General features: G+C 42.2%; 1 protein-coding gene across 5 annotated transcripts in view; it reads left to right on the top strand.

Annotated features, from left to right (window-relative positions):
- Positions 1-22,860, top strand: part of KIAA0930 (KIAA0930 ortholog) — an 81,422-nt gene that overhangs the window by 32,448 nt on the left and 26,114 nt on the right. For 2 of the 5 annotated variants that reach the window (XM_026055657.1, XM_026055656.1), the window contains exons 1-2: positions 11,337-11,370; positions 12,100-12,248. In XM_026055657.1, the coding sequence (XP_025911442.1) occupies positions 11,352-11,370; positions 12,100-12,248 (168 nt within the window). In that variant the 5' untranslated portion in view covers positions 11,337-11,351. Of the gene's footprint in view, positions 1-965; positions 1,123-11,336; positions 11,371-12,099; positions 12,249-22,860 lie in introns of those variants that run through there. The other 3 variants (XM_026055659.1, XM_026055658.1, XM_026055661.1) reach the window with 2 other exon arrangements.

Here is a 22,860-nt window from a genome sequence, read left to right on the forward strand (position 1 = left end):
GGCGGCCGCCATCTCGCTCGCTCGCTACCGCGGGAGGAGGAAGGGTGGGGGGGAGGAGCAGGAGGGGGAGGCGGGGAGGCCGGGCGGCGGCTCGGTGCTGGTGCTGGCGCTGAGGGGCGGCCGCCGCTTCGTGCCCCTCCTCCATAGGTTCAGATGGTGGTACGAGCTTGTTGTAAAATTTTCCAATCATGTGGTTCCCATTTCCCCTGACCATTCTGTTGTAGCACGGGGAACGCCAGTGCTGTGGGGCCCTCAGACCCCGCAACAGGCTTCCATTGTCCTTCTATTATAGCGCCCTTGATAATACCACTCCAGCGGGACTCCCTTGGAAGTCCGGCGAGGGGAGTTATTAAGCAGGGAGGGACCTCCCTCTCCTTTTCCTGTGTCTGCAGTTCCACCTTTTTCAGGTGATCTGATAATTCCCGCAGCGCTCTTGCGGTTTCTCCTGGTGACGGCGGTGCTTTATTTCTGGTGTCAGGCGTGTTGTCCCTCAAAGACTCGCTGGACGAAGGCAGTGGAGGAGACTCTGATGACGTCTGTCGCGAGCGGGTGGTCTCGTTGAAGGAGGGTAGAGGCGGCCGCTGAGGTGGCGTAGACAGCGGCAACGGTGGATGCAGGGGATTCGCGCTAGGCAGCGGTGGGGGGGGAGCACTAGGAGAAGGTCGGCACTCCTTTCCGCCCGAGTCTATGAGGTCAGCAAGGGGCGTGGCCACCGCCCCTCTTTGAGCCTCCTCCGGGTGCACTTCCGCGTTTGCCTCAGAGCTCGGACCAGCCGGCTCCGAGGAAACTTCTGCTTTCTGGGACGCAGCGGGTGACGGCACTGACGATGCCCCCCCCTCGGAGTTCTCCCGCACCCTTTGCAGTGCCTCCTCGACAGTTTGGTACACTGCCGTTAAAGTCTCTAGTACRGTGTTCCAAAGTGCGCRAACAGCTTTTATTTCCTTTTCCTCCTTCTCGCCTCCCTCAATCGTCTTCTGCCACATTGTTCCCCCAAAGTCTCGCCACTCAGACACCGAAAACAACAGGTGGGTGTCAGAAAAGTGACCCCAACGCCGTCCCAACTTGATCAAGCTGTGTAACAGTTTCGCCGGTACATCTATCCCTCTCTTAGAGAGGATTCCGGTGAGTAGCGTGGCCGCAGCGTCTGTTTCCATAGCTGCACCTGAGAGGTGGGGCGCGACCCCACGCACCAGTGTCTGCTTTGCTTCTGCCCCAAGCAGCGCCTCTCTCAGCCGAGGTTTCCCACTCCCCTCCTCTAGCTGCTTACCGCAGTCTCAGAGATCTTCCCCTCCTCTAGCTGCTTACCGCAGTCTCGGAGATCTTCCCCTCCTCTAGCTGCTTACCGCAGTCTCGGAGATCTTAGTTGAGCGCAACCATCCTCTTATCGGTAGTCTCGGAAATCAACCATCCTCTGCTACCAGATGTCGGAGTGGGGGACAGGCCCGGAGTAACGATGAGTCTCAATATGAGTATGGTCGTTCTCTCTTTATTAGAGCTTAAACAGAGTATATATAGACAAGCAATAAGCATGCACTAGCAGTAGCTGTATGATTGGTTTACAGTCTGTTCACGCGCCTGAAGCGAATACACGATTGGTGCAAAGTTGCTGTTCACGTGGAGGGGCTTGTCAGCCCCCTCCTTTACTTGTTTACCACTACTTATCTTCCCCTTCTGTAATGGTCTAGGAATGCTCAAGGACAGTTCACATAGCCGCAGGGATCCTCCCTCCATCGTGAAGACAGGATTGCTCACTTCTGAGAGATCATGCCCCTTTTCACTTAACCATTCTTCCACATTCAGTAAAATCTCCACAGGGCTCAGATGTCAGAGCAGTTGCACTACTGAGGTTGTAAAGGAAGTTTGGCTCTGCCTCGGTCTCACAGCTCTATGGGGGAGTGGAAGAAGAAACCTCGAAAGGATATCGCATGCTTTGCAGCCTGAGCACAGGGAATTTTAGAAATTCAGACTGTGAAGACCTAGTGCATAGTTCTTGTAGTGCTGTTTTTGTGGTGAATGGGAAACTGCGTCAGGAGTTTCCCAGCACCCGGTGGCACAGCGCGGAGGCATCTCACCCCCATGTACACACCCCTTGCCTTGGCGCGTTGCTCAGTTACTGACATCTCTGCAAGCTTCCTGTGGGCTGAAAGGGCTGAATAAAGCCTTAAAATAGTACCTTAGCACTTGCAGAATGGGATTAAAGTTAGGGGGTGCGTTTCAGTTTCTTCCTGGGTTATTTCAGCCAGCACAGCTATCATTGCACACACTATTTATACTCATGGAGAATGCAGAGACCATTAGAGAAGTGTAAAGCCTTGAAAAGAAAGAACAAAATCAAAAAAAGGGCTGGATTTGTTTGTGCAATGTAAATAAACAAGGCAGACCACGAGAGAAATTATTCCTTACCCCATTTTCCTGAGAGGGAAGGGGGGCACAAAATGACTGGACAGCTCCCCTGGGGTCACCCAGATAGCCTGGGACGGAGCCCGAACCAGAAGCGAAGTGGCCACGAGCCCGTGACAGTGGACCCCCTTGGTGCCCCGCATAGCTTCGAAATGCTCTTGCGTCTGTCCTTCCGCGTGGTTGGGTTTAACAGGAAAATAAGATGTGAACGTTAGCATCTGAAAGCAGGTCTGTGCGGTCTTTTGTTAGAATTGGAGAGCAAAATTGTAATTGCTGCCTTCAGTTAACATAGCCTTTTTTGTTCTCTTGAAGCACGTAAAGTAAGGATTTGTAAGACACAATCCTTTTCTGCCAGAGTGTTTATATATTTCTTCTCACTGCTTGCTACTTCTGAGTGGCCTTTTTTATTATTTATTTAATTTAAGAAATATTCCTGTTTACTGAAAGACTATTTCATGCATTTTGTTTGCATTATGTCTTATAAAATATTCAAGAGTACTGAACACTAGCTTGACCTGGTGGAGTAGATATTTACTGTTCAGAGTCATCACTCCCAATCTCTGTGTGAACTCCAACATAACGCAGTCCATTTGAGATGCCTGTGTTGTAGCCAGGAAAACTAGTATATTAAATGTAATATGTTGGTTTTTGCACATGGATAGTAATTTCCTATTGCTACTTTGTGTTCTTAAGTGCCATATATTATAAATATCTAGATACTAGAATAGGGCTTGAATTCAGAGCAATTCTGGTGATGGCAGCTTGCAAAATCTGATTCCGTTTGTGATAGCATTTGTCTTGGCTCAGTAGATCTGTTAACATTTCCAGTAACCTTTCCTGTATCTTGATTTAGTCCTTCATTTTCATCCCAGATGCTTTTGTTGTCACTTTAAAAAAAAAGAAAAAAAAACACTGTTCATTTCTTTTTATGGAAAAAGCTTAAAATAAATCATATTTAATGGAGAAATTTGGGGCTCTGAAAGGGGATAAAGTATTAATGTATTCAAGGATGGAATTCTGAACACACACAGTTTAAAAAAAAAAATTCTATGCATATATCTGTTTCTGTCCTTTAGTTAGCTGTTTTGATATCCTGATTTTATTCTCTTGGTTGTGTTTCTTCTTGGGGAAAAGGAGCAGCGCAATGGGAATTCTGAAATAAAGCCAAAGGATAGAGCAGAGAGAGAAATAAATGTCTAATGTGTCTAACGATCATAATTTCTGAATTCCATTTTTAAAGCGACACTTAGAAGCCTAAGTCCCTTTGGTTTTCAGTGAAACTTGTACTTAAAATGCTGGCAGTTGCTTGGAAAAGGGATCTGGACTTCCAAGTTAGATGCTTTTTAAAATTCTACTGTTTCCAGTGATTATAATGCATTTTGTTGTCTTTTAGAAGTCTAGTATATGCTTGGATTGTGTGTGTTTGTATTAATATGCAAGTGGCTATCCTCAGCAAAACTGTCTGGAGAATTTTTTTGGCTCTACTCTAAAGTTGATTGTGTTTGTCTGCAACCATGCCCCTGTAAATTATAAATTTACCACCTGTTACTAGTATCCAAGGCCTGGTACTGCTAATCCTTTCCTGTGACAATATGCTTGCTTCCTATAAATCGCAAGGGGAGTTTTATCTTCCTTTAGGAATGTATTCTTGCTCTAACTAGTTGTTTTGCAGTGTGTTTTTCCAGAACTGGCAAGGTTAGAGTTTTGAAATGAGCAGTATCATTTTTTTTCCAGTATTCCCTCATCAAAAATAGCTGTGCGTATTAGGAATTGTAAAACTACACAGCTCTTTTGTGTCAAAAGTCATTAATGGAGGCTAAGAACCTACCAAATTTCAGAGGGAAGTTCTTATAAGATTTTTTTTTCCAGGGTTGTTGAGGGAAATTAGGGTATTTCTAAGGTTCTGGAAAGGACAACAATCTTCTGGTTTTGGGCTGCAGTGTAAACTCCAGCTCCTAAGCACTAGGGTGAAGTTTGTGTGTGCAGTGGGTTGTCCCACACCTGCATATTGGGAGACTGGTGTCTCTTCTGGTCTCTGTTGGAAACAGCATGTGGTGGTCAGTGGGCCACAGGTGGTAGCTGGAAGAGCCGTTCTCATATAAGGACTTGTAGGTCCTTAACAATGAGATAATCACTTTTCTCCATGTAACCTCTGTATCCCAGCTTCAAAATTATCTTACCTGCTAAGTTCAATGCAACGTTTGATCTGAAAAGCTCAGAAAGTACCACTTTGAAGCCAAAGTTCAATGTGCTGCTTTTTTGCCAAAAAGTGTTGAACATCTGCTGATTTCTAGTATGTATAATGTTAATTGTTGCTTGCACGCTTATTGGTACCATCAGAGCACTAAGGACTGATCCTGCGTCATGCAGAATATCCTCGTTATTGCACCGAGGCATGTAAGAGCCAAAGGCAATGGATGACCCAGTAGTATGAAGTTTGCACCCGTACAAGCATTGGGAGCTTACTGGCTAACTTCAGTAAATTCAGGATTTGGCCTTCAATTTATAGCTTTTGAAAAGCAGGTTTCTCTAGGTCCATTCTAGAAACTGTTACTATTGGTAAAATTACATTCATCTGTTTATTAAAAAAAAAAAAAGTTAGAAAAGAAGAAAAGGAGGGGGAGCAAAGGAGAAGAGTCACCCCACTAAATATTTGTTTTTGTTTTATGGGGGGGGTTGCTGTAAATTTTAGGCTGAAATCCATGTCACTTGTGGTATAGATTATTTCTTTGGGAATTGTTATCCCTATCTTTTGTTACTGTTGGAATGTAAGCAAACAGTCCTATATTGAAAATATCTTCTGCATAATATACCTTGTAATCTTTTTTGCAGACCCTTCATAAAGGAAGAAACATTTTACTAAATGATAGATGTAAATTTTGTTCTCTGACTTTTGTCTGCTTCTATTTCACTGGCTCTTCTTTGTGGCATCGAAGTCATTCATGGATGATTCTTAGCTGGGAAGAATCTACACTCCTAAAACCTTGAGAGGTACTGAAAAAGTTTAATTTCCATGGATTATTTCCTTTCCTAGACAGAAAGGAAAAGCTTGTTCATGATACCCAAAATGATGCTGAAATGTAAATGAGCTATTTCATATTTTCTAGGGAGACAGGAAGCTAGTTGGTATTGACATGCACGTAATGTTGATGAAGGTTGTAAATCACTGGAAAGATAAACTATCTCTGAAGTTTCTGCTGTTCAGACGTTTAGAAATAGTGCTATGTTGAAATCAAAGTTGTTAATCTTAGCATTTGTGGTACAAATGTACCCCATGCAATGAACCAGCAGCTGGGTGGTGGCCTGGATGTGGTCTCATGGTGCAGGGAAGCCATACCTCCTAAAAACCCTCTCTGCAGCAGACCTCCCTTGGGCTAGTGAGGCATTACCCCGATTGCAAGGCCTCTGTGGATAAAAGGGAAAACGTCAGTATTTAGGCTAAGTCTGGGTGTAATTATATGAATAAAAATGTGTTATATTAGAGTTAGGTCAGAGACTAAGTTGTTCAGAGGACCACCGGGCAGTGGAGGGCCATCCCTAGTGAATGGCAAATATACTTTAAGGTTATCCTTGCGTCCTTGGAATCAAAGTTTCATGTTGTTGAGTTTTTCTCTCTTTTTCTAGAGTGATAGCAGTTCTGTCACTCTGCAAGTGGTGGATAGGCACGCGAGGTGATAGGTGTTTTACAAGTATGGACCATGGAACTGCAGTGCTACATGGCTGGGCTTCATAGGGTTTCAAAATTCAGCTCTGTGGTATAAGAGGGAAACTATCTTTCCCTTGCCACACAAAGGAGCACATTTGTGTTTGACTTGAGTGGCAGCTTCTGGCTCGTATTATTTCAAGCCTTTGAGGCAATTATCTGTTGAGGGAAGGCTTTAAATTTGTGTGCTGAAACTGCATATTGATTTTTGGGGATGATAGCGATAGCTTTGCTCAGAAATGGTGATAAACATGAGAAATACAATATCATCTATTGGCAAATGTGTAAATATGGCACAGCAGCTGTAATTTGCCTAAGTTATTGGCCTAATTTTTTCTCAGCTTTTTGAGATTAGCGACCCTGTGCTTGAAGTTTAAATGTTTTGGTCAACTCTTGCAAATACGCTAGGAAGCCAAGATTTAAAGCGATATATATATATCGCTGTTGTGATATGTGTGTGCGAGTTTGGCAGGGTGGTACAGAGTACATTCTTAAAAGGCACTTGGAACGAAAGGAAAGATGCTTTGATTTAGACTGTTTTTCTTCGTTCAGCTTTGAACTAGCTTCCATCTACCCACTGCCCCTCCATATGAGATATTGTGATCTGTTGATAAGGAAGCATGTGGTATATTTGTCACAAGATTATTCTCTCATCTTTGATGTTCTGTTTATCCTCTTCATATTATCTTAGTGGATTTGTGCATGCAACGCCTGATGGGGTAGGGGAACTGTTATCTCTGTTTTAGAGTCAAGAATAGTGAAGGGTTATGTCTGTGGCTGAGTAGGGTGTCTGTTAAGCACTTATGTTATCCTTGCAGAATGCTTTGCTAAACTGGAAACAAAAATTAATTGTAGTTTGAAAAGTCCAGAATTCTTGCTTGTTTTCCATTCTGGGCTCGTAAAGATCTTCATAATCCTTTAACCCCTAAACATCTAAGTAGGATGGGATGCTTATTTTACAGATGATAGTACTGTGGCAGAATTGGGTGAAATGAGTTTTACAATGTTTCACAGCTGAGAGTAGTTCATGGCAGACTAGAAGAATAAAGCATCGGAAACCCTGTCTAGCTGAAATTATTGTTCCTCTGAGCTCAGAGTTGTAAATGCTGAAAAAAGATTATCCACCAAATGGGAGATCTTTTCTTCTATTCCTTTGAAGCAAAATAATACGCTGACACTTTTTTTTTCATTGACCAATTTTTTGGAAAGCATTAATTATTAAAAAAAACAAAACAAAACTCCAGCTTCTTATGTGGATCTTATTATGTGGAGTCAGTCTTTGAAATGAATGCTCAATATAAAATCTAATAGGTAAAAAGAAAGACATATTTATTGCGTAGCAGCTGGCATAAATCTTGTTTCTAATGAGGATAAAATCCATGTAAATGAATCATTGCAGTAAATTGTTGTAATTAGGATTTATTCATTACAAAGGTCTCATAACTATATAATCAACTTCTAGTGTATTAAGATTTATAGTCTGAATTCTTAATTCCATTTTATTCATTCAGAAGCAAAATTTGTTAGGGGAGGAGTGTTTGCAGGAAGCTGTCAGGCTGCATGCCCTAGACTGTAGATAGTTTGATTCCTTTGCAATATGATGCCACTCCAGCACTGCAGAAGGCTCAAATTCTCCTCTGTCAAAAATAAAAACGTCCTCAACATTTTAGAAGTACTCCCCCAAATGCTGAAGTTGAAGCCTCCACTGCTTTTAAGTGCCAGATGTTTTATTAGATGTCTTTCAGCCTAACAGTAACATATATATATATGCATCCATGCACAACATCTTCTGAGAGCTCTGCAAACCAGTGATGGACCAACGTGGCAGAAAGTTGCTGCCAACTCATGATTGTCCAGGCTTTAAAAGAAAAATGGTCTCTGTTTTTGATCTCAGTCTTGGCTAGTGGGCAGAAGTAGTATCAAGAATAACAGTAGAGTGTTCAGGCCAGTAGTCCAGCTGGGAGCTGGCTGTCCACGTCTTGGGGTGCTGTCATGTAATGCTGACAGAGCTACTCTCTGTGCCCTGCTGCAGCTGAGGCTCCCCAACAGGGTAACATAGCAAGTCTGAAAAATAAAGGCCTTTGTGGTGTTCTGTATATTGAAAAGAAGAATTTTGTCTGCCAGGCTGTTAGCCAGACACTTTCAAAACCATCACCTAAAAGGATAATTTAAAAAGCAGTTTCCAAGAAATAGCTTTTGACTTGGCAAAGCTGGAAGGCTTCCAGTGATAAGTGGTGAACCACCAAAATAACTGTAAAGGTTTGCCTTGCTTTTGGGGATCTAATAGTTGAAGGCAAGCTTGAATGGGTCTGTTGGATCTGACAGTTTCTGGCTTACAGTGAAATTGAAATTGATTTTTCTCTTTAAGCAGTCTGGATTAGAATTACAAATTTTCTTGCCTCCTTTCCGAGCTAATGCCATTTAATAATAGATTTTAAAGACTATGTGCTGTTTCCCTTCCTTCCTCCATCTACCAAAATTTACCAAAGCAGCTGGGTTGCTCTGATTTGGCTCTTTTTTTCTTCAAGAAAAGCCCTTTAGCTATTGCACTCGGAACAACCTCAGGCTGTTTTTAATTACACCACTGACTGAAAACATTTCTGAAGTTGGGAATGCAATTTTACATTTGTTCTGTGTGGCAGATGGGGTTTTGAATTGACTGTTCTTCAGTGTTGCTGTAAGGGTTTTCAGGTTTTTTTTCCCCTGAAGTATTCTGTTATGGTGCAGTGTTTAAATAGCTTTGTTGCAGCAGCATTTCTGCCCTGGTTTTCTGTTTAGACTAACGTCAAATACTTTGAATCAGTTTGTCCTTTGCTCCCTAGCGATTGTAGGAGTATGTACAAACTCCTGGTGTCTTACTCTGTTCTTCAGTTCTCCTACAAGTATCAATGCTCTAAACACCCATAAATCACTCTGAGCATAGTGACGCCTTTGACATTACTGTGTAAAACATACCTGATGATATAAACTGCTTATATGACAACTTCTCTGAATTTTGCAGGTATAGTAAGGATTGCGCTCCTGTCTAAAAATACTTAACCTTCATTTATAATGCTGGATTTAGACAACTTGTTGGTTTTTCTTTCATAAGGGAAAAGTGTCTCCCACTGATAGGAAAAGATTTTCATATAAATTTAAGAATGGCTTGGCTAGGCTTATTTTATATGCTTATTCATGAAGCAAAGCTAAGTTTGAAGGAAGTGTTACACTTCTGAACACTAGAAGCTTTTCTGAGATGATTCTTAAAGTATATGGATTTTTTTTTCTTTTTTTTAAAACTCTGGAGAAATTCAGGGCAAATCTCTTATGCCCTTTCCCTCCCTCTCCACTCCTTCACTCCTCCCCCATTTAATTCTGTATTAAGGCCATAAATCTGCTGGCTTTTGAGTACCTGAATTCAATAAGTTTCTCTGAGACCAGTAATGAATCATGATGCACGCATGCCCTGTTTTCTAGTCTCTGCTAAATATAGAGCCAGGACTGGGTCATACTGTCCTCTCATGTCACTGGTACCACATCAACCTTCATAAACAAGCTGAGCTCTAGCTTTAAGGCTGTTGGGATTTTTGCCTTCACTATTCCTTCTCAGGAGGCTGTTCCTGAACCTTGAATGCTTTGGAAGCTGCTTCTAATTTCCAACCTAAATATGCATTGGGGGGTAGCTTAGAGCTGTTTGTCCTTGTGTGAGCAGTATATCCTTAAGCCTGAATAGCTCATCTGTTGTCTGAATGTTTATCCATGAATATACTGACAGATGATAATCCTGTCCTTTCCCAGCCTGGCCTCAGGAGTCGGAACACATTTGAATCTCCTCTTGCGTGCTGGGCTCCCCAGTATGTGTTTGCTCTACAGCCCTGTGTACAAGGGAGGCATTTAGATGGAGCAGATGCACAGTAATCCAGATCTCATCTCTCCGGGGCTTGTTTCCCTGTCTCTGCTGGTAAAACTAGTTACTCTTGAAAGTTGTTGCTGATTCTTATTTACGATTGCACGTTATGTTCCATGTTGGCTCGAGTGGTGACAGTGACTTCACTACAGCTATTCAAATAAAGCGATTGCAGCTTGCCCCAAAATTAACCTGCTCTGGAAACCTTAACCATCTTTTGGCCTTTTTCTGTTTTCTTTCAGACTTTTCACTGATGATTGCTTTTTGTTTTTGTTTTTTTTCAAATATAATCAACTACGGACATGTTTTCAAATACCATCCTTCTTGATGTTGATTAGAGTATTCTGTGCATGGTCCTACAGTGGAATTTCATTTTGTTTTCAATATTGCTTTTGTATTTAGTTGCAAAGACATAAGATTTTTATTTCAGTCACCCATTTGTCCAATAAAAGATTTGAAAGTCTAATCTCCTGCCCACCACAGTAATGAAAGATTGGGAGAAAGATTTGGCTTGCAAATATTGCACACATAATGAGGTAGGAAAATGTGCTGAATTATATTTGTGGATTGAAAGACTGATTGCTTTGTGAAGCCCTGAAGTTAGCCACCAGCGTGCAAGAAAAAACACTGTCATTGTTGCAGGATATGTCAACTTTCTTTGCAATTAGCTAGAAAATCTTCTAAAGCTTAATTCAGATATCGCTGTAAATAGTCATTGCTTCTGTCTTATGCAAGATTCTTCTCTCTCTGCAGAAATATTTCATATGTGCATTGTACAGTGGGGAGGGAGATGCACCAACTTGAATGGTAGCTGAGGGGTGGGGAGTGATGTGCATGTACAAATCTGGCAGCCAATATACAACTTTCAGGGAAATATGCCACTGGAAAAGATAGCTGTTGTGGAGGCTGTGTTGTCAGCTACATGCATGCATGCACACCCCTGTCTGATATGTAACACTTTATCAAGATGATCTATCATCCACTTCAGGTTTTTGCCCTTTCTCAGCAATGGATTTTTTTAGAGTGTCTCTCTCCTCCAAGGTTTTGAAATAGCTGGACCGTGGCTTACAGCCACAGTTATCTCTCTGTAGGGCTTCAGGGTGAGGGGATGCAACTATTCCATCTCTGAGAGCCTCCAGGAGGGCAGAGGAGCACTGGAGAAACTCAGTTCCCTTGTTACCAATCACAGCACTGACTTCTCTCTCCGCTTAGCTAGATCCTGCTCTTTACCAGTGCGTGGGCATTATGGCACTGAAGAGATGCAGCATCTTTGTGCTCTCATAATTAATTGCACTGAAGAGTTTCACTAAATGCGGTGTTACCTGTACTGTGGCTCCCTTTCCAAGTGAGAGGCTGACTGTCATGCTATGGCTGCTGCTGTGTAAGTTGTTCTTTCTCTTTGAACAAGACTTGGTTGCCTCCTCCTTTTCCCATTTCCCCAGTCTCCTCCTGTTTTTCCCTGTTTAATTGGGATTTGTGATTTCTAAACTTCTCTTACCCTTGGGGAAGTGCTGGCCACTTTTGTTCCTTGTCAAAGAGAGGGTGAATTACAGTAAACCCTGCATGGGTACATTCTTTCTCCTAGGTATTGATTTAAGGGAGGTCACAGCTGCACGTTTCAGGAGGATTGGCTGCACTCCTGTGAGTGTGTAATGAACCTGTTGGCAGCTGATGGATTTGTGTCATTAACTGGATTGTATACTGTGTGCCTTTGATATTACTTGGTATTACTCCTTAAGAGTTTCTCTGACATACTTTAGCTCAATGTGCTGGTCCTGTCCTTCTCAGTGACACAGCCATAGCAGTGCTCACACAGGGCATATTCTGTTTTCTAAGGTATATTCCAGATTGATATTTGTTGTGAAGAAGGGCGGATTGGTTGGTAGAAGGCTGTGATGGTTGACAGAGGCTAAAGACTGGCTGTGAACTGAATGGCACCTGTGCCAAACAACTTCAAACATCTTTCTTTGAGCTGTACAACAGCATTTCTCCCAGGGTTGGGCCTAACTGTACCACACAGAGCAGAGACTTGGGGTGTTGTATTAAGCACAATCAAATGTGACATGGTAGTTCCACAACTCTTATTTCTCCTTTCTTTAATACCTCTTAGGGTGTTTCAAAGATGACCGCATTGTGTTCTGGACTTGGATGTTTTCAACATATTTTATGGAGAAATGGGCCCCCCGGCAGGATGATATGCTCTTTTATGTCCGTCGAAAACTGTCCTATGTCAGTGGTGATACCACAGAGGGGAAAAAGGTGAGTGAGTAATGATGTATTTTAACCTGGAAAATTTAAGGTAACATGGGATTTGGTGTTCTGGAGTGCGCGCCATGTCTGAAGAACTGCAGACCGATGATGAAGAACCTCTAGCTCTGCCCACCACAGGAAGTTACGTGAAGTTGGCCCACAGGGAAATATTGTGGTTGACATTACAGACATCAACAGTAATGTAAATGAGCTTCGCTATCACAAATTCAGGGAGATCAGTGACATCACATGCTTTTTGGAGAGTTATGTTGGTCAAGCTGCATTTAGGGAAAGGAGGGGCATCCACACTGATTTTTGTTTTGCATTTATAATATTTTTTAAATTACAAGCTTAAATCTTTAGAAAGGAAGGATAAAGGAGGAGGATGGCTGAAGTAATTCTGAAAGGATTCATCCGAAGATACTAGAGCATCTGGGATCTGTTGGGTACTCAGTAGCGGAATACATGCAGACTTCTGGAACTTGAATACAATAGTGACAAATAGTGAAGCAACTGCTGTATTATCAGGCATATAATCTACATTTAAGACTGTATGCACTCCTTCAGAAGTATTATTTCTTAAAACAAGTAATCAGGTAGCCTAATGCTGCTACACAGGTATTTCCAGTATAGATGTCAAAATCTTCCACCTTTCACAGCAGCTTTCGCCTTTGGGGGGGAACTTCCTCTGCTTCCCTACAAAAGCAAATAATATGCCTGCAATGTTGCTGAATCACAGATATGTGCATGGTGTGCGTGTTTGTTCATTTTGTTTTTTGAACCAGGTACACCCAAGTTCTCTGAGTGAAAATGCAGCAGTGTTAAACATAGTTGTCAATTTCTTTGTTAAAGGGATCCTGAAACATTTTCCCAGGTTTTTATTGGAGATGCAGGAAATAGCCTGAAGTATCTTCTTTCTTTTTCTCCCCCTTCTCCCTTCCCCCCCACCCCAAGCTCCATCATGGCAACTACTAAGGAGAAGACAAGGAGTAAAATACTGCCTTTTCTCTGTCAGGTTAGTAGGCTAGCGGTCTCTGAAGAATTCAGGGTAGTGTATTTAGAACTTTAACAATGGCAGAGGAAACTTTGATCCTAATAATCTTTTCAATGACAACAGCTTCACTCCTGCTCCCCATCAAACAATGCTGTGGCTTTGTTTAGCCTAATAGAAACAAGGGTCATTAAACCTCTTGTTCTGCCCGGCAAGGCAGGCAAATCTCTGAAGAAGCTTGGTCACTTAAACCAATTTGTTCACAGGGCCCTGACCAATTTCTGATGCTTAGTGTTTGAACCTACTTATCCTCCCCAAGGAGAGGAAACAGTGAAATAACTCCTTGCATTTCCTCTCACAGCTTTATTTAAGCCTCGTAAAAGGGTCATAAATATTTTTGATTTGTGAGGGTTTTTCAGGAGTAGAAGCTATTAAGAAGTCAGCATTAGTGAATTGCTTCCTGTAACAACTGACATGGGGGCTGTGCACTGGAGCACATTCTGTATTTTGTAAATCCACCTTGACCATTTGCACTTTGCCTAAGCTCTGAGAAATGCATCTTTCCTGTAACTATCGAAATACTTCGGGTGCTTTATAAAACTTTGTAATTCTGCAGTTCTTTGGTATATGCATAGCTCTCCTTCTGTTTAATATTAACTGACTGATTTGTAGCTCCAGCTGCTTTTTATATCTAATTTCTGAGCCTGTCCTGTGCAGGGAGACACTAAACAACCACCCCTAATCTTTGAATTATGGTTGGACAGGTTTTGATTTTAGTTTGTAGTTTTGTCAGTACTTTAATGAAGGCTGGGCGTCACAATATCAAAGTCATACCATTAAAAGGGAAAAAAATAGCTTCTGATTTTTAGAAGCTCAAAACAGCCTCAAGTCTCCCTGCCAACCATCAAACCGTATGCTCTTTACTTACAATCTTAAAGAGGTAAGCTGGAGAGGTGGGGGGAATGGGAGAGGTAGCAAGCTTTTGGGAATCATGAAGAGCTAGAACCAGAGCTTTTGTGCTCAGGTTGTGTCAAACTGATTTCTCCACAGCCTACGCAAAGGTCTGATAAGGTAAGTGTAGCAGTGGGTCCATTTGTAGGTTGGGCGCCTAGTAACACGAGATCATTGTAGTTCTGCTGTAAAACACAGTGTGTTTGTTAGTCCGTCTTTTGCATTTGCTGTTGTAGATTTTGCTTGAGGAACACTGGCAAGGAGATGTGAGGCAAATTATTTTCCTATGACATGTCTGAATATTAGTTGGTAGTCATGAAATAAAATCTGCAAAGCTTTGAGCACAGTAATCTGCTGCAGGACTGATAACGATGGCAAAAGCAGATTGGGAGGGGAGGGGCTGTTCATCTGGGTACAGACATTAGTGATGGAGCTCCCGTGGCATGGTAATATTATATGCCATGGTGTGATGGTTCCCATCAACAAGAAACAAGTGGTGATTTATCAGCCAGTTCTCAGGTTTTGATAGTGGTCTTGTGACTAAATGTTATTGGTGCTTATATGTTTTTTCTGTGCCTACAAGAGCTGAAGAGCTTCAGCAATAACAATTTAAAACTGCGTTTATGTTTGGTTTTAAAATGAAAGTATAATAGACAGAAGATGAGCAGAAAAAAAACCTTGCTAGGATCTTGATTAGTTAGTTTCTGTCTAAGGTTGAATGAGAGGGGGTTGGATTCAGCTTTAGTAGTGACAACAGCTTGAAACAAGAATTTCAGTTTTGTGTCAATATCAGTAGATGATGATGAACTGAAATTTAAGGTGGTCTGCTTTTAGACCACCTAGTTTCTGGAGCTTTCCATTTTGCATCTCTTTTCTACTGCACCAATTTCTAAACTGCATATGCAGTAACAGTAGCAACCTGTAACAGCAGTTAAGCTCTTAATATGGTCTGTGCCAGGGCAGAATGACCAGTTCTGATTCTGAGTTATATCCATTACACAGACTCCTGGATTCCAGAGAAGTGCATTCAACACTGGTTTTCCTTGTCATTTCACAATAACACTCCTGCAGGTTTTGTTGCCAAGTTTTGAAGATGCTTCTTCCCTCAGTCTCTTTGAGCAAAATCACAGAACCCATCTGTCAGGTTAAGTGAAGGTGAAGGCAGGGCGCTGTGGAACGGACCTCTTTCAAAGTTAAGAGACTTACTAGTGTTTTTTTTAAGGTGGACTCCCTCTGCCATGTGACTTTTTCTAATCTTGACATAATGATGCAAAAAAATCCCTTCACTGCTACCTCACACACCAGCTAATATGACCGTGTGAAAATGTAAGCCCTAATTCCCACTTTCAAAGAGTCTTATACATTGCCGAAAGCTGTAAAGAGGTTAAAGCAGTTGGACTTGGGATTCTGATTTTAAAATAGCATTAGATCAAGATTTAGTATTTTTGCCTCTTTCCAGTGCAATAGGCATTTATAAAGGATTACATTTTGTTACAGTTGCAAGCTTTTGATCCCTTCTGTAGAAAGGAGCTTTACTTTCTCATGGGATTAAAAAAGATACTAGTATGGTGTTGAGGGAGACTGCTAAAGAGGGAAACTAAGATAAAAGCTCAAAGAGTAATATACCAGTAGAGCTAGGCTGTATTAACCCCTACAGGCTGGCATTGTGCTTTGTCATCTGGAAAGTGTGCTGTATTTATAGGGCAAAGGTATATAAAAATAAATGCAAGAAGTGAGAAAGGAAGCATCACTTTCAGCGTATGTTCTGAGCTTGCCCCGTTTTGTTATGCATCCTGTAAATGTGGAAGAGGAGAGTTTCTGCCAAATGCGTGTGAAGTCATTCAGACTGTTAAATCTTCCAGAAGCTTAAGCTACCAATGTTGTGGCTGCAGCTTCAGAAGCAGAACTAAACATGAGCCATGGTTTATACAGTTATGTACATCTGGACCTGTGTCATAACAAATATTGGCTGTGATGGGGGACCAGTTAGTTTCCAAAGCCAGATGACTTTAGGCACGTGACTCCCATTGAAATTCACAGCATTTACATAGTTGAATCTCCATCTGTCTGGCTAGAAGATCCAACAACCTGCACATACAGCAGAAATGCAAGTTTTTTTAAGTTTTACATTGTTGTCCCTGTTGTACCTTTCAGACCAGTGCTTTTTTTTTTTTTTCCTTAACATTGTAAACAAGCAGGATGTCTCCAGAAGAGCTTAGTTTGATGTAGCTTGTGGCAGTTCCACATTGCTGTCTGAATACAACAGAGAAACAAATGGCCAAATTCTGCATCTTCATTTGCCCACTCGATTTCATTGTTGTGCATGGATAGTATGTGGGAACAAACAATAATTACTCTCCACGCAAATCAGTATAGCGGGACAGCTGTTGTGTCTCAACACCTCTGTTTCACAAAGTTCGTGGAGCTGCATTGCAGCTACAGTGAGTAAGAAGGGTGGCTTCAATAGAAGAGGAGAGAAAAAACTTAACACATGTCGCTCATGTTCTAAAACCTGACTGTGAAAAAGGAACAGGCTATACTGGTGTTGTCAGATCTATGTTACTGTTTTCTGGAAGGAACTCAGCATCTTAAATGCAAAGATTTGCCTTTTATTCTACAGTTAGCCTTTTCATTAATTCCTGTGTTTCCCATGCTATTTTGTTTATGTTTAGTTGGTTCTCCAAATAGATGAACATAAAAAAGCTGCTTCTTGATACCTTCTGCTCTTGTTCCATTTTTCTTAAGACCATCTCAATTTCCTGTGTGTGCTGACAGACTGCTTGGCAAACAGGAAGAGAAGAATACCTTGATAGGCTCTTTGAGACCACATTTTTCCCCCCTCCCCCCACAGAACTGGATCCAGCTGCTTGTGACTGCGAGTGTTCTTGCAATGCATCTGGCAGGCTAATGAGCATTAGTTTTGGAGATACTTTCATATTCTGTCCTATTTGCAGGGTAGACTCATGTCTGAGGCAAAGCAAGCGTGCAGCTGAAATATCTTCATGGTGCTATAGTCAGTAAACTGCCATCTCAGAAGGGGTGCATGTGTTACGGTGGTGTTTTTGAAAGATTGCTTTTTATTGCTTGTAATCACAGGCTTTTAGTATTTGCAGAACTTTTCTTAAGAATTCAAGCACAGTGTCAAGAAAGCAAGAATATCAGAAGTGAACTTAATATAAATTACACCAAAATATGGCAGCCCTAAGTCCAGTGACTGAAAAGGTGCTGTCTTCTCTGTGGCAGAGAGAAAATTCATTTGGAAGAATAGAAACCCAAGCCCAGTTCCCCAACTGATAAAATTGTAATGAATAATTCAGTACCACAAATGCAGCATTTCTGAGTCACCAGAGGCTTGAAGGACAGAAGAGCACTGCTAGGCTGGGCTTCGCACACTGAAGAAGGTAGCAGTGTCTGCTTAGAGCTTCCTGAAAGCCTCATCTGGCTGCTGCTTCAGCAGCGCACTTATTGTGGTGGGTTACCTGGGCAGTGTCAGCTTGCTTACTGGAGATATGAAATGTCTGTTTTCAGTGTTGAACCTTGCAATTGAATCAAAGGTCTGGACTATCATGATCAAGTCTCTGATGTTTTCTGTTCAGGGACCCTATTAATACATTTCCACATCCAATAGAGATAATTAAAAAAGCAGATTTAACATTCTGTAATCTTATTTCTTTCATGTCTTTGTTGCTTTAGTTAATGATGTAACTGGCCTTCCCCTGTTTTATCGATTGTGCTGTGAGGTAGGCATACAGCTTGCTGCTTCAGGCACTTGGGCTCTTCTGTGAAGGAGTTCAGAAAGCTGGGAAACACTAATGCAGAATGAGGTAACAGGGAACAACGTGTTGCATCTGCAAATAGTGGTTACGCTGTGGTCTGGGGCTGCATTTTAATAATGCTTAAATAGTCACACGCGACTCTACCCTTTCAGAATATGAATATTGGTTTAGCAGGTTTACAGAGGTTGAAACTCTGTCTGTGTAGCGTCTCAATCAGTGAATGGAAATTGATACAATTCCGAGTACAAGTGTCAGGTAGCAGCTAAGATTACTTTTTCAGCATGTCAAGCACAGTGATTTGTTGCCTCAAAGCAACAACCTTAAGGCAGTGAAGAGTCTTGAAAATTAGTGTGTTTATATGCCCTCAAAGGAAGGAGGCAAACAGCTTTTTGTGTTCTTTTGCTTTGTTTTAGGGTTTTTTTGTTTGTTTTTGCTGTAGAGTGGTGAGGTGGAAAGGTTACAGGAGAGTGTTTTCTGGCTTTGAAGAGGGAAGGAGGCTGATGTTTCTGGCTGTCAGCTGATGTGATAGATTGGCCTTGATGCCAATACTCTTGTCTCATTAGAGATAAGTGGGGTCTGACATTAAAGCTTACAGTTCAGTTCAGAACTGATAATAGAACAAAGTCTTTTTTCCACCCAGAAGCGCCATTGCTTAGAAGGCTGGGATGCCTGCGGATCGAAGTCGGTGCGATGTTTGTAATGATCCCTCACCCTTTCTGAAAGGGGTGGGAATGATGAGCAGTGTAATTACCCTTGAATTTCAGGGGCTGCACAAATCAGAGCACCTCTTGCTCTAAGGTAAGCTTAAGTCTTGACTTTAGAGCAGCCCCATGCCATTAAGCTGTCATCTGCCACCAGATTAATAAATGATGGGAGAAAGATTGGGTTATAAGGAATTCTAGCAGCACTGCAGCCCATGAGAGCAGCTTTGCAGAACTGAATATCAAAAAGAAAGGAAATAAGAGGAAATACAGGCTATGTGTAGGTCAACTTTGCTGTTTTCAAACTTTGACTGCAACTGAGCTTGTTCAGTAACTGGTGACTGCAGCGAGTCAGCTGATCTGTGGGTACAGCTACCTTTCTTATCCTCCATCCTCTGCCTTGCAGCATTACTTCACTTTTCTTAATCACTGAAAGGCTGAAAGGAGCTTACATGGCTTTTGTATAGCTCAACTAGAGGTTATGTAAAAAAAAAAAAAAAAAAAAAAGTATACGATTAGGATTTTAGCATCCCCTGCTCAGAGCTGTATTCATGGAATGGTTTTGAGCAGAAATACTGGAAATCTCATTGTTCAGATTATTTAAAAGGGGATAGAACACAGCACAGAAAAACATGCTGCAGGATAAGCTTGCTTCTCTGCAGGAATTAAGATAAGCAATCTACTGTGTTTTTCTACTTTCCCTTTCCTTTACTGAGTGTCTAACAAAGCACTTCAGCACTACAGTCGAAACACCTGTGCAGCATGGTTATGTGCAGAGCCCTGCATTGCTGCTGCTCACGGGTCTATGAAGCTTTTTCCCTAAAATTCTCTTCACTAGCAGAAGGAAAAATTCCCAAGCCATCTATTTCATAGTGATAGTATTCTCTTAAGGATTTAAATCCTGTTTGATTGTTAGAAGGGGGGGGGAACCACTCTGATTGTTTTGCTGTCTTTAAAATCCCAAATTAACTTTCAGCTCTTTTCCTGATGCAAGCTAAACTTAGGTGACTGGGAGTTCTGCTGAACATTATCAGATATGGTGAAATCACTGCCTGTTTAATCTCCTTAACTTATACCAGTCCTCAAGAATAAAAGATAATAGTCCTATTAATCATATAAATGATTCTCCTTGTAAATGTCTTTCCCAAACATCTGTCCAGTTTCATAACTGCATGTGGAGCCTTTGAGTGGCAATAAAATGTAAAATTAAATTTTTACAATGCAGTCTTCTACTGCCCTGTGGATTTTTTGTTCCAAATAGAAATGTTTTATACAGTCAGATGGTTTTTTTAGCTTTCCCCAGGACTCACCATCTTATTTGTAATTGTCACTGTTGCTTTATATATATATTTTTATATAAAGACTAGTAAACCTTAGGAGGTCTGTGGCTTTTAGTGAATGACTACAAATAGTGTTATAAGCTTAGCAAATTTCTTTGGTCCAAAAGAAAAGGTCCTATGTAGAGAATCTTCAGTGTTATGTTTGTTATATGTAATCATTGCTCCTTGCAATCTGGTCGTAGTTATAGTGGTTTGCTGTGTTTTTAAACATTTCAGTCTAAACCACTGTGGATACACCAACACCAAATTTACCTTGAGGAATGTAAGTAGAAGTTGTAAATAGTTGGCAAATTTTGAGGTGAAATCCCAGATCCTCTGAAGTTGTTGAGGATTTCACCATTGATTTCAGTGGGCAGGAATTTCACTCCTATGAAATACAAGGGATAAAAACTAAAATAAACTGTTCAAAAAGTTGCAGAATAATAAAGCCAGGTCTCTGTGGATATACCTCATCTCTATTTAAAAAAATAATAAAAATCATTCTCTACTCATCTTACTTCCCTTATTATCTGCTCTGACTCTATTCCTGTAATATTCCAAGGTCCCCTCCAGTCTCCAAAGTACAACTGATCTCCCTTCTCTGTCCCCAGTGTCCCTGCTGCAATAGTCCATGTTTCTTACCTTGCATGTTCCTTTTCTGCCTTTTTTGGTTGCTGCCTGGGCAAAAGATAGCAGGTGTCATGGCTGGTTCACAGTAAATGGCTGCGGAGAAGTTAGGAGAAGATTGAGTTTCCCTGGCCTTTCTTCAGCCATAGTAGTAAGTTGGATGTCTCGCCTCTGATTAGCAGTTGTCACAACAATATGATCTGCGAGACCTCTGTCAAATTTATTTGAAGATGGCCAGTATATTTGAAAGACAGCTGGGTGGGTGTAGTAGGGAACTCAGTGGGTTGTGCAAGTCCCTTTCCCATAAACCAAATGTTGGATTATTTTCCCCCTGTTATGCATATCATTACATCAGTAACCCTGCTCCTTCTCACACACACAGCCAGATTTTTCTAAGATCAGATCTATCTGGCAATCCCACATTCACATGAGGTGACTGCTGTTATATTGAGGTCCTAAATATGTGCGTGAGAAGTGAGAAAGAGGACAGGAGCGGAGAAGACATTTGACAACAAGTTCAGCTGCTTATTTAAACAAAAACAGCATCTTCAGGATAGGAATATAGGGATTATTACTGCAAGACATTCTGGGTGACTTTGACCTGAATTGATTTCCAGATCCAGATTGATTTTTACAGATAAATGGGACAAAGCAGAGCGAATTGTTTATTTACTTTTCAATTTAAGAAGCATGTTTGCTGGTAGCCTTCTTGAACATAGTGCTCCTGATTAGTATGGGATGGAGGAGAAACCGTAGCTATTACAGAAATAGTTTTCATGTGTCATCAACCATCCTGAGGCTTGGGTGATGAGAGAGGATAATCTGCTGCCATGTGAAGGCTCTGATTCCATTTGCAAACACCCTTGCATGTCCTTGCCTACAAATTCATGTAGTGTTTGCAGTGAATCCACCAAGTTGAATGTTAAAGCTAAATGTCAATATGACATTTGCGGAAGTAGGGCATAAATGCTGCCTATTGGGATGATCTGCTCTGCAGAGTTTCTCACCTGTAGGTCATGGATGAGCAGCAGAAGTTACAATTGCCCAGCATTTCTTTTGTCAACAAATGGAAGACAGAGTCCAAAACTATGAACAGATTCTCCTGAGTAGTTATATTATGGAAAAGATGAGCTACTGCTTTTGGGAATGCAAGTTATCCCATTTGGACCTCTGAAGGAACAAGATACTGGAGACTGAAATATCTTTTTGCTGTTGCAATTAATCTGAGGACCCCCGAGGAACTAGAAGGTGATTGCTGTGACCAGGAAAGGGGAAGCTAGTCAAGGACAACTGCAGGAGGCCTTGACTTCTCGTGGGAAAAGCTCTAGCGAGGAGTGGCTGCTGCTAACAAGCTCTCTTGGTTGCCCCTGACCAGAGGGAGTTGGGGCCTTTGATCCCGGTGGCCCTTGATTAGGGTGGGTCAAGCACCCTCTTAGCCAGTGCTAGGGAGAGGCCTGTATAAGAGCCAGGCCTCGAGCTCAGCTCCCAGAGCGCAGCTCCCAGAGGCAGCGAACAGACGCAGCAGTTTGCGCAGCAGTTCGCGCAGAAGGGTGCACAAAGGAACCTTCGTTTCTGTTCCCTGTGGTGTAGGTTTCCTCAGGTATGGTTGTGACACGCCGCACAGCACGTTCCCCAGTGGCTGTTGGAGTTGCTGTGTCAGAGGCTGCGACCCAGACCGCTCCTCTGACAGTAGATGCAGCTCTACAGGTCTCAGGCTGCAGGGAGTGCTTGGGGCCTCTCCAGGAGGCCTGGGCTGGCAGTCAGCTCTCCTGCAGGAGGTGTGCTGCTGTTGACGAGTTGTGTTGTCAGGTAAGGGAGTTACGGGAGGAGGTCAGTAGGCTGCGCAGCATCCGGGAAGCGGAGCAAGAGATAGGGTATTCTCGGAGACTGTGCAGCTTCGGGAGTCCCAACCCCCCACAGCAGTGGAGTTGCCAGAGGGCTCTGTGCCGTGTGAAACGGTACATCATAACATCATAGAAGAAGGCTGGAAACTGGTCACTGCTCATGGGAGGAGAAAGGCTCCTAGTCCTCCCAAAGACTTGCAGCTGAAGAACAGGTTTAGTGCCCTCCAGGATGAGGAGGAGATGGGCATGGCTGCAAGGGAAGTACCTGGAACAACAGACCCTGTGCCCTGCCGAACGCCCGGAAGAAGCAGCGGGTGATTGTTGCGGGGGACTCCCTGCTGCAGGGGACGGAGGCATCTATCTGTCGACCTGACCTCATGTCTAGAGAGGTTTGTGGCCTGCCAGGGGCTCG

This window comes from Apteryx rowi, unplaced genomic scaffold (assembly GCF_003343035.1).
Source record: "Apteryx rowi isolate R43461 unplaced genomic scaffold, aptRow1 scaffold_1246, whole genome shotgun sequence".
Taxonomy (NCBI): domain Eukaryota; kingdom Metazoa; phylum Chordata; class Aves; order Apterygiformes; family Apterygidae; genus Apteryx; species Apteryx rowi.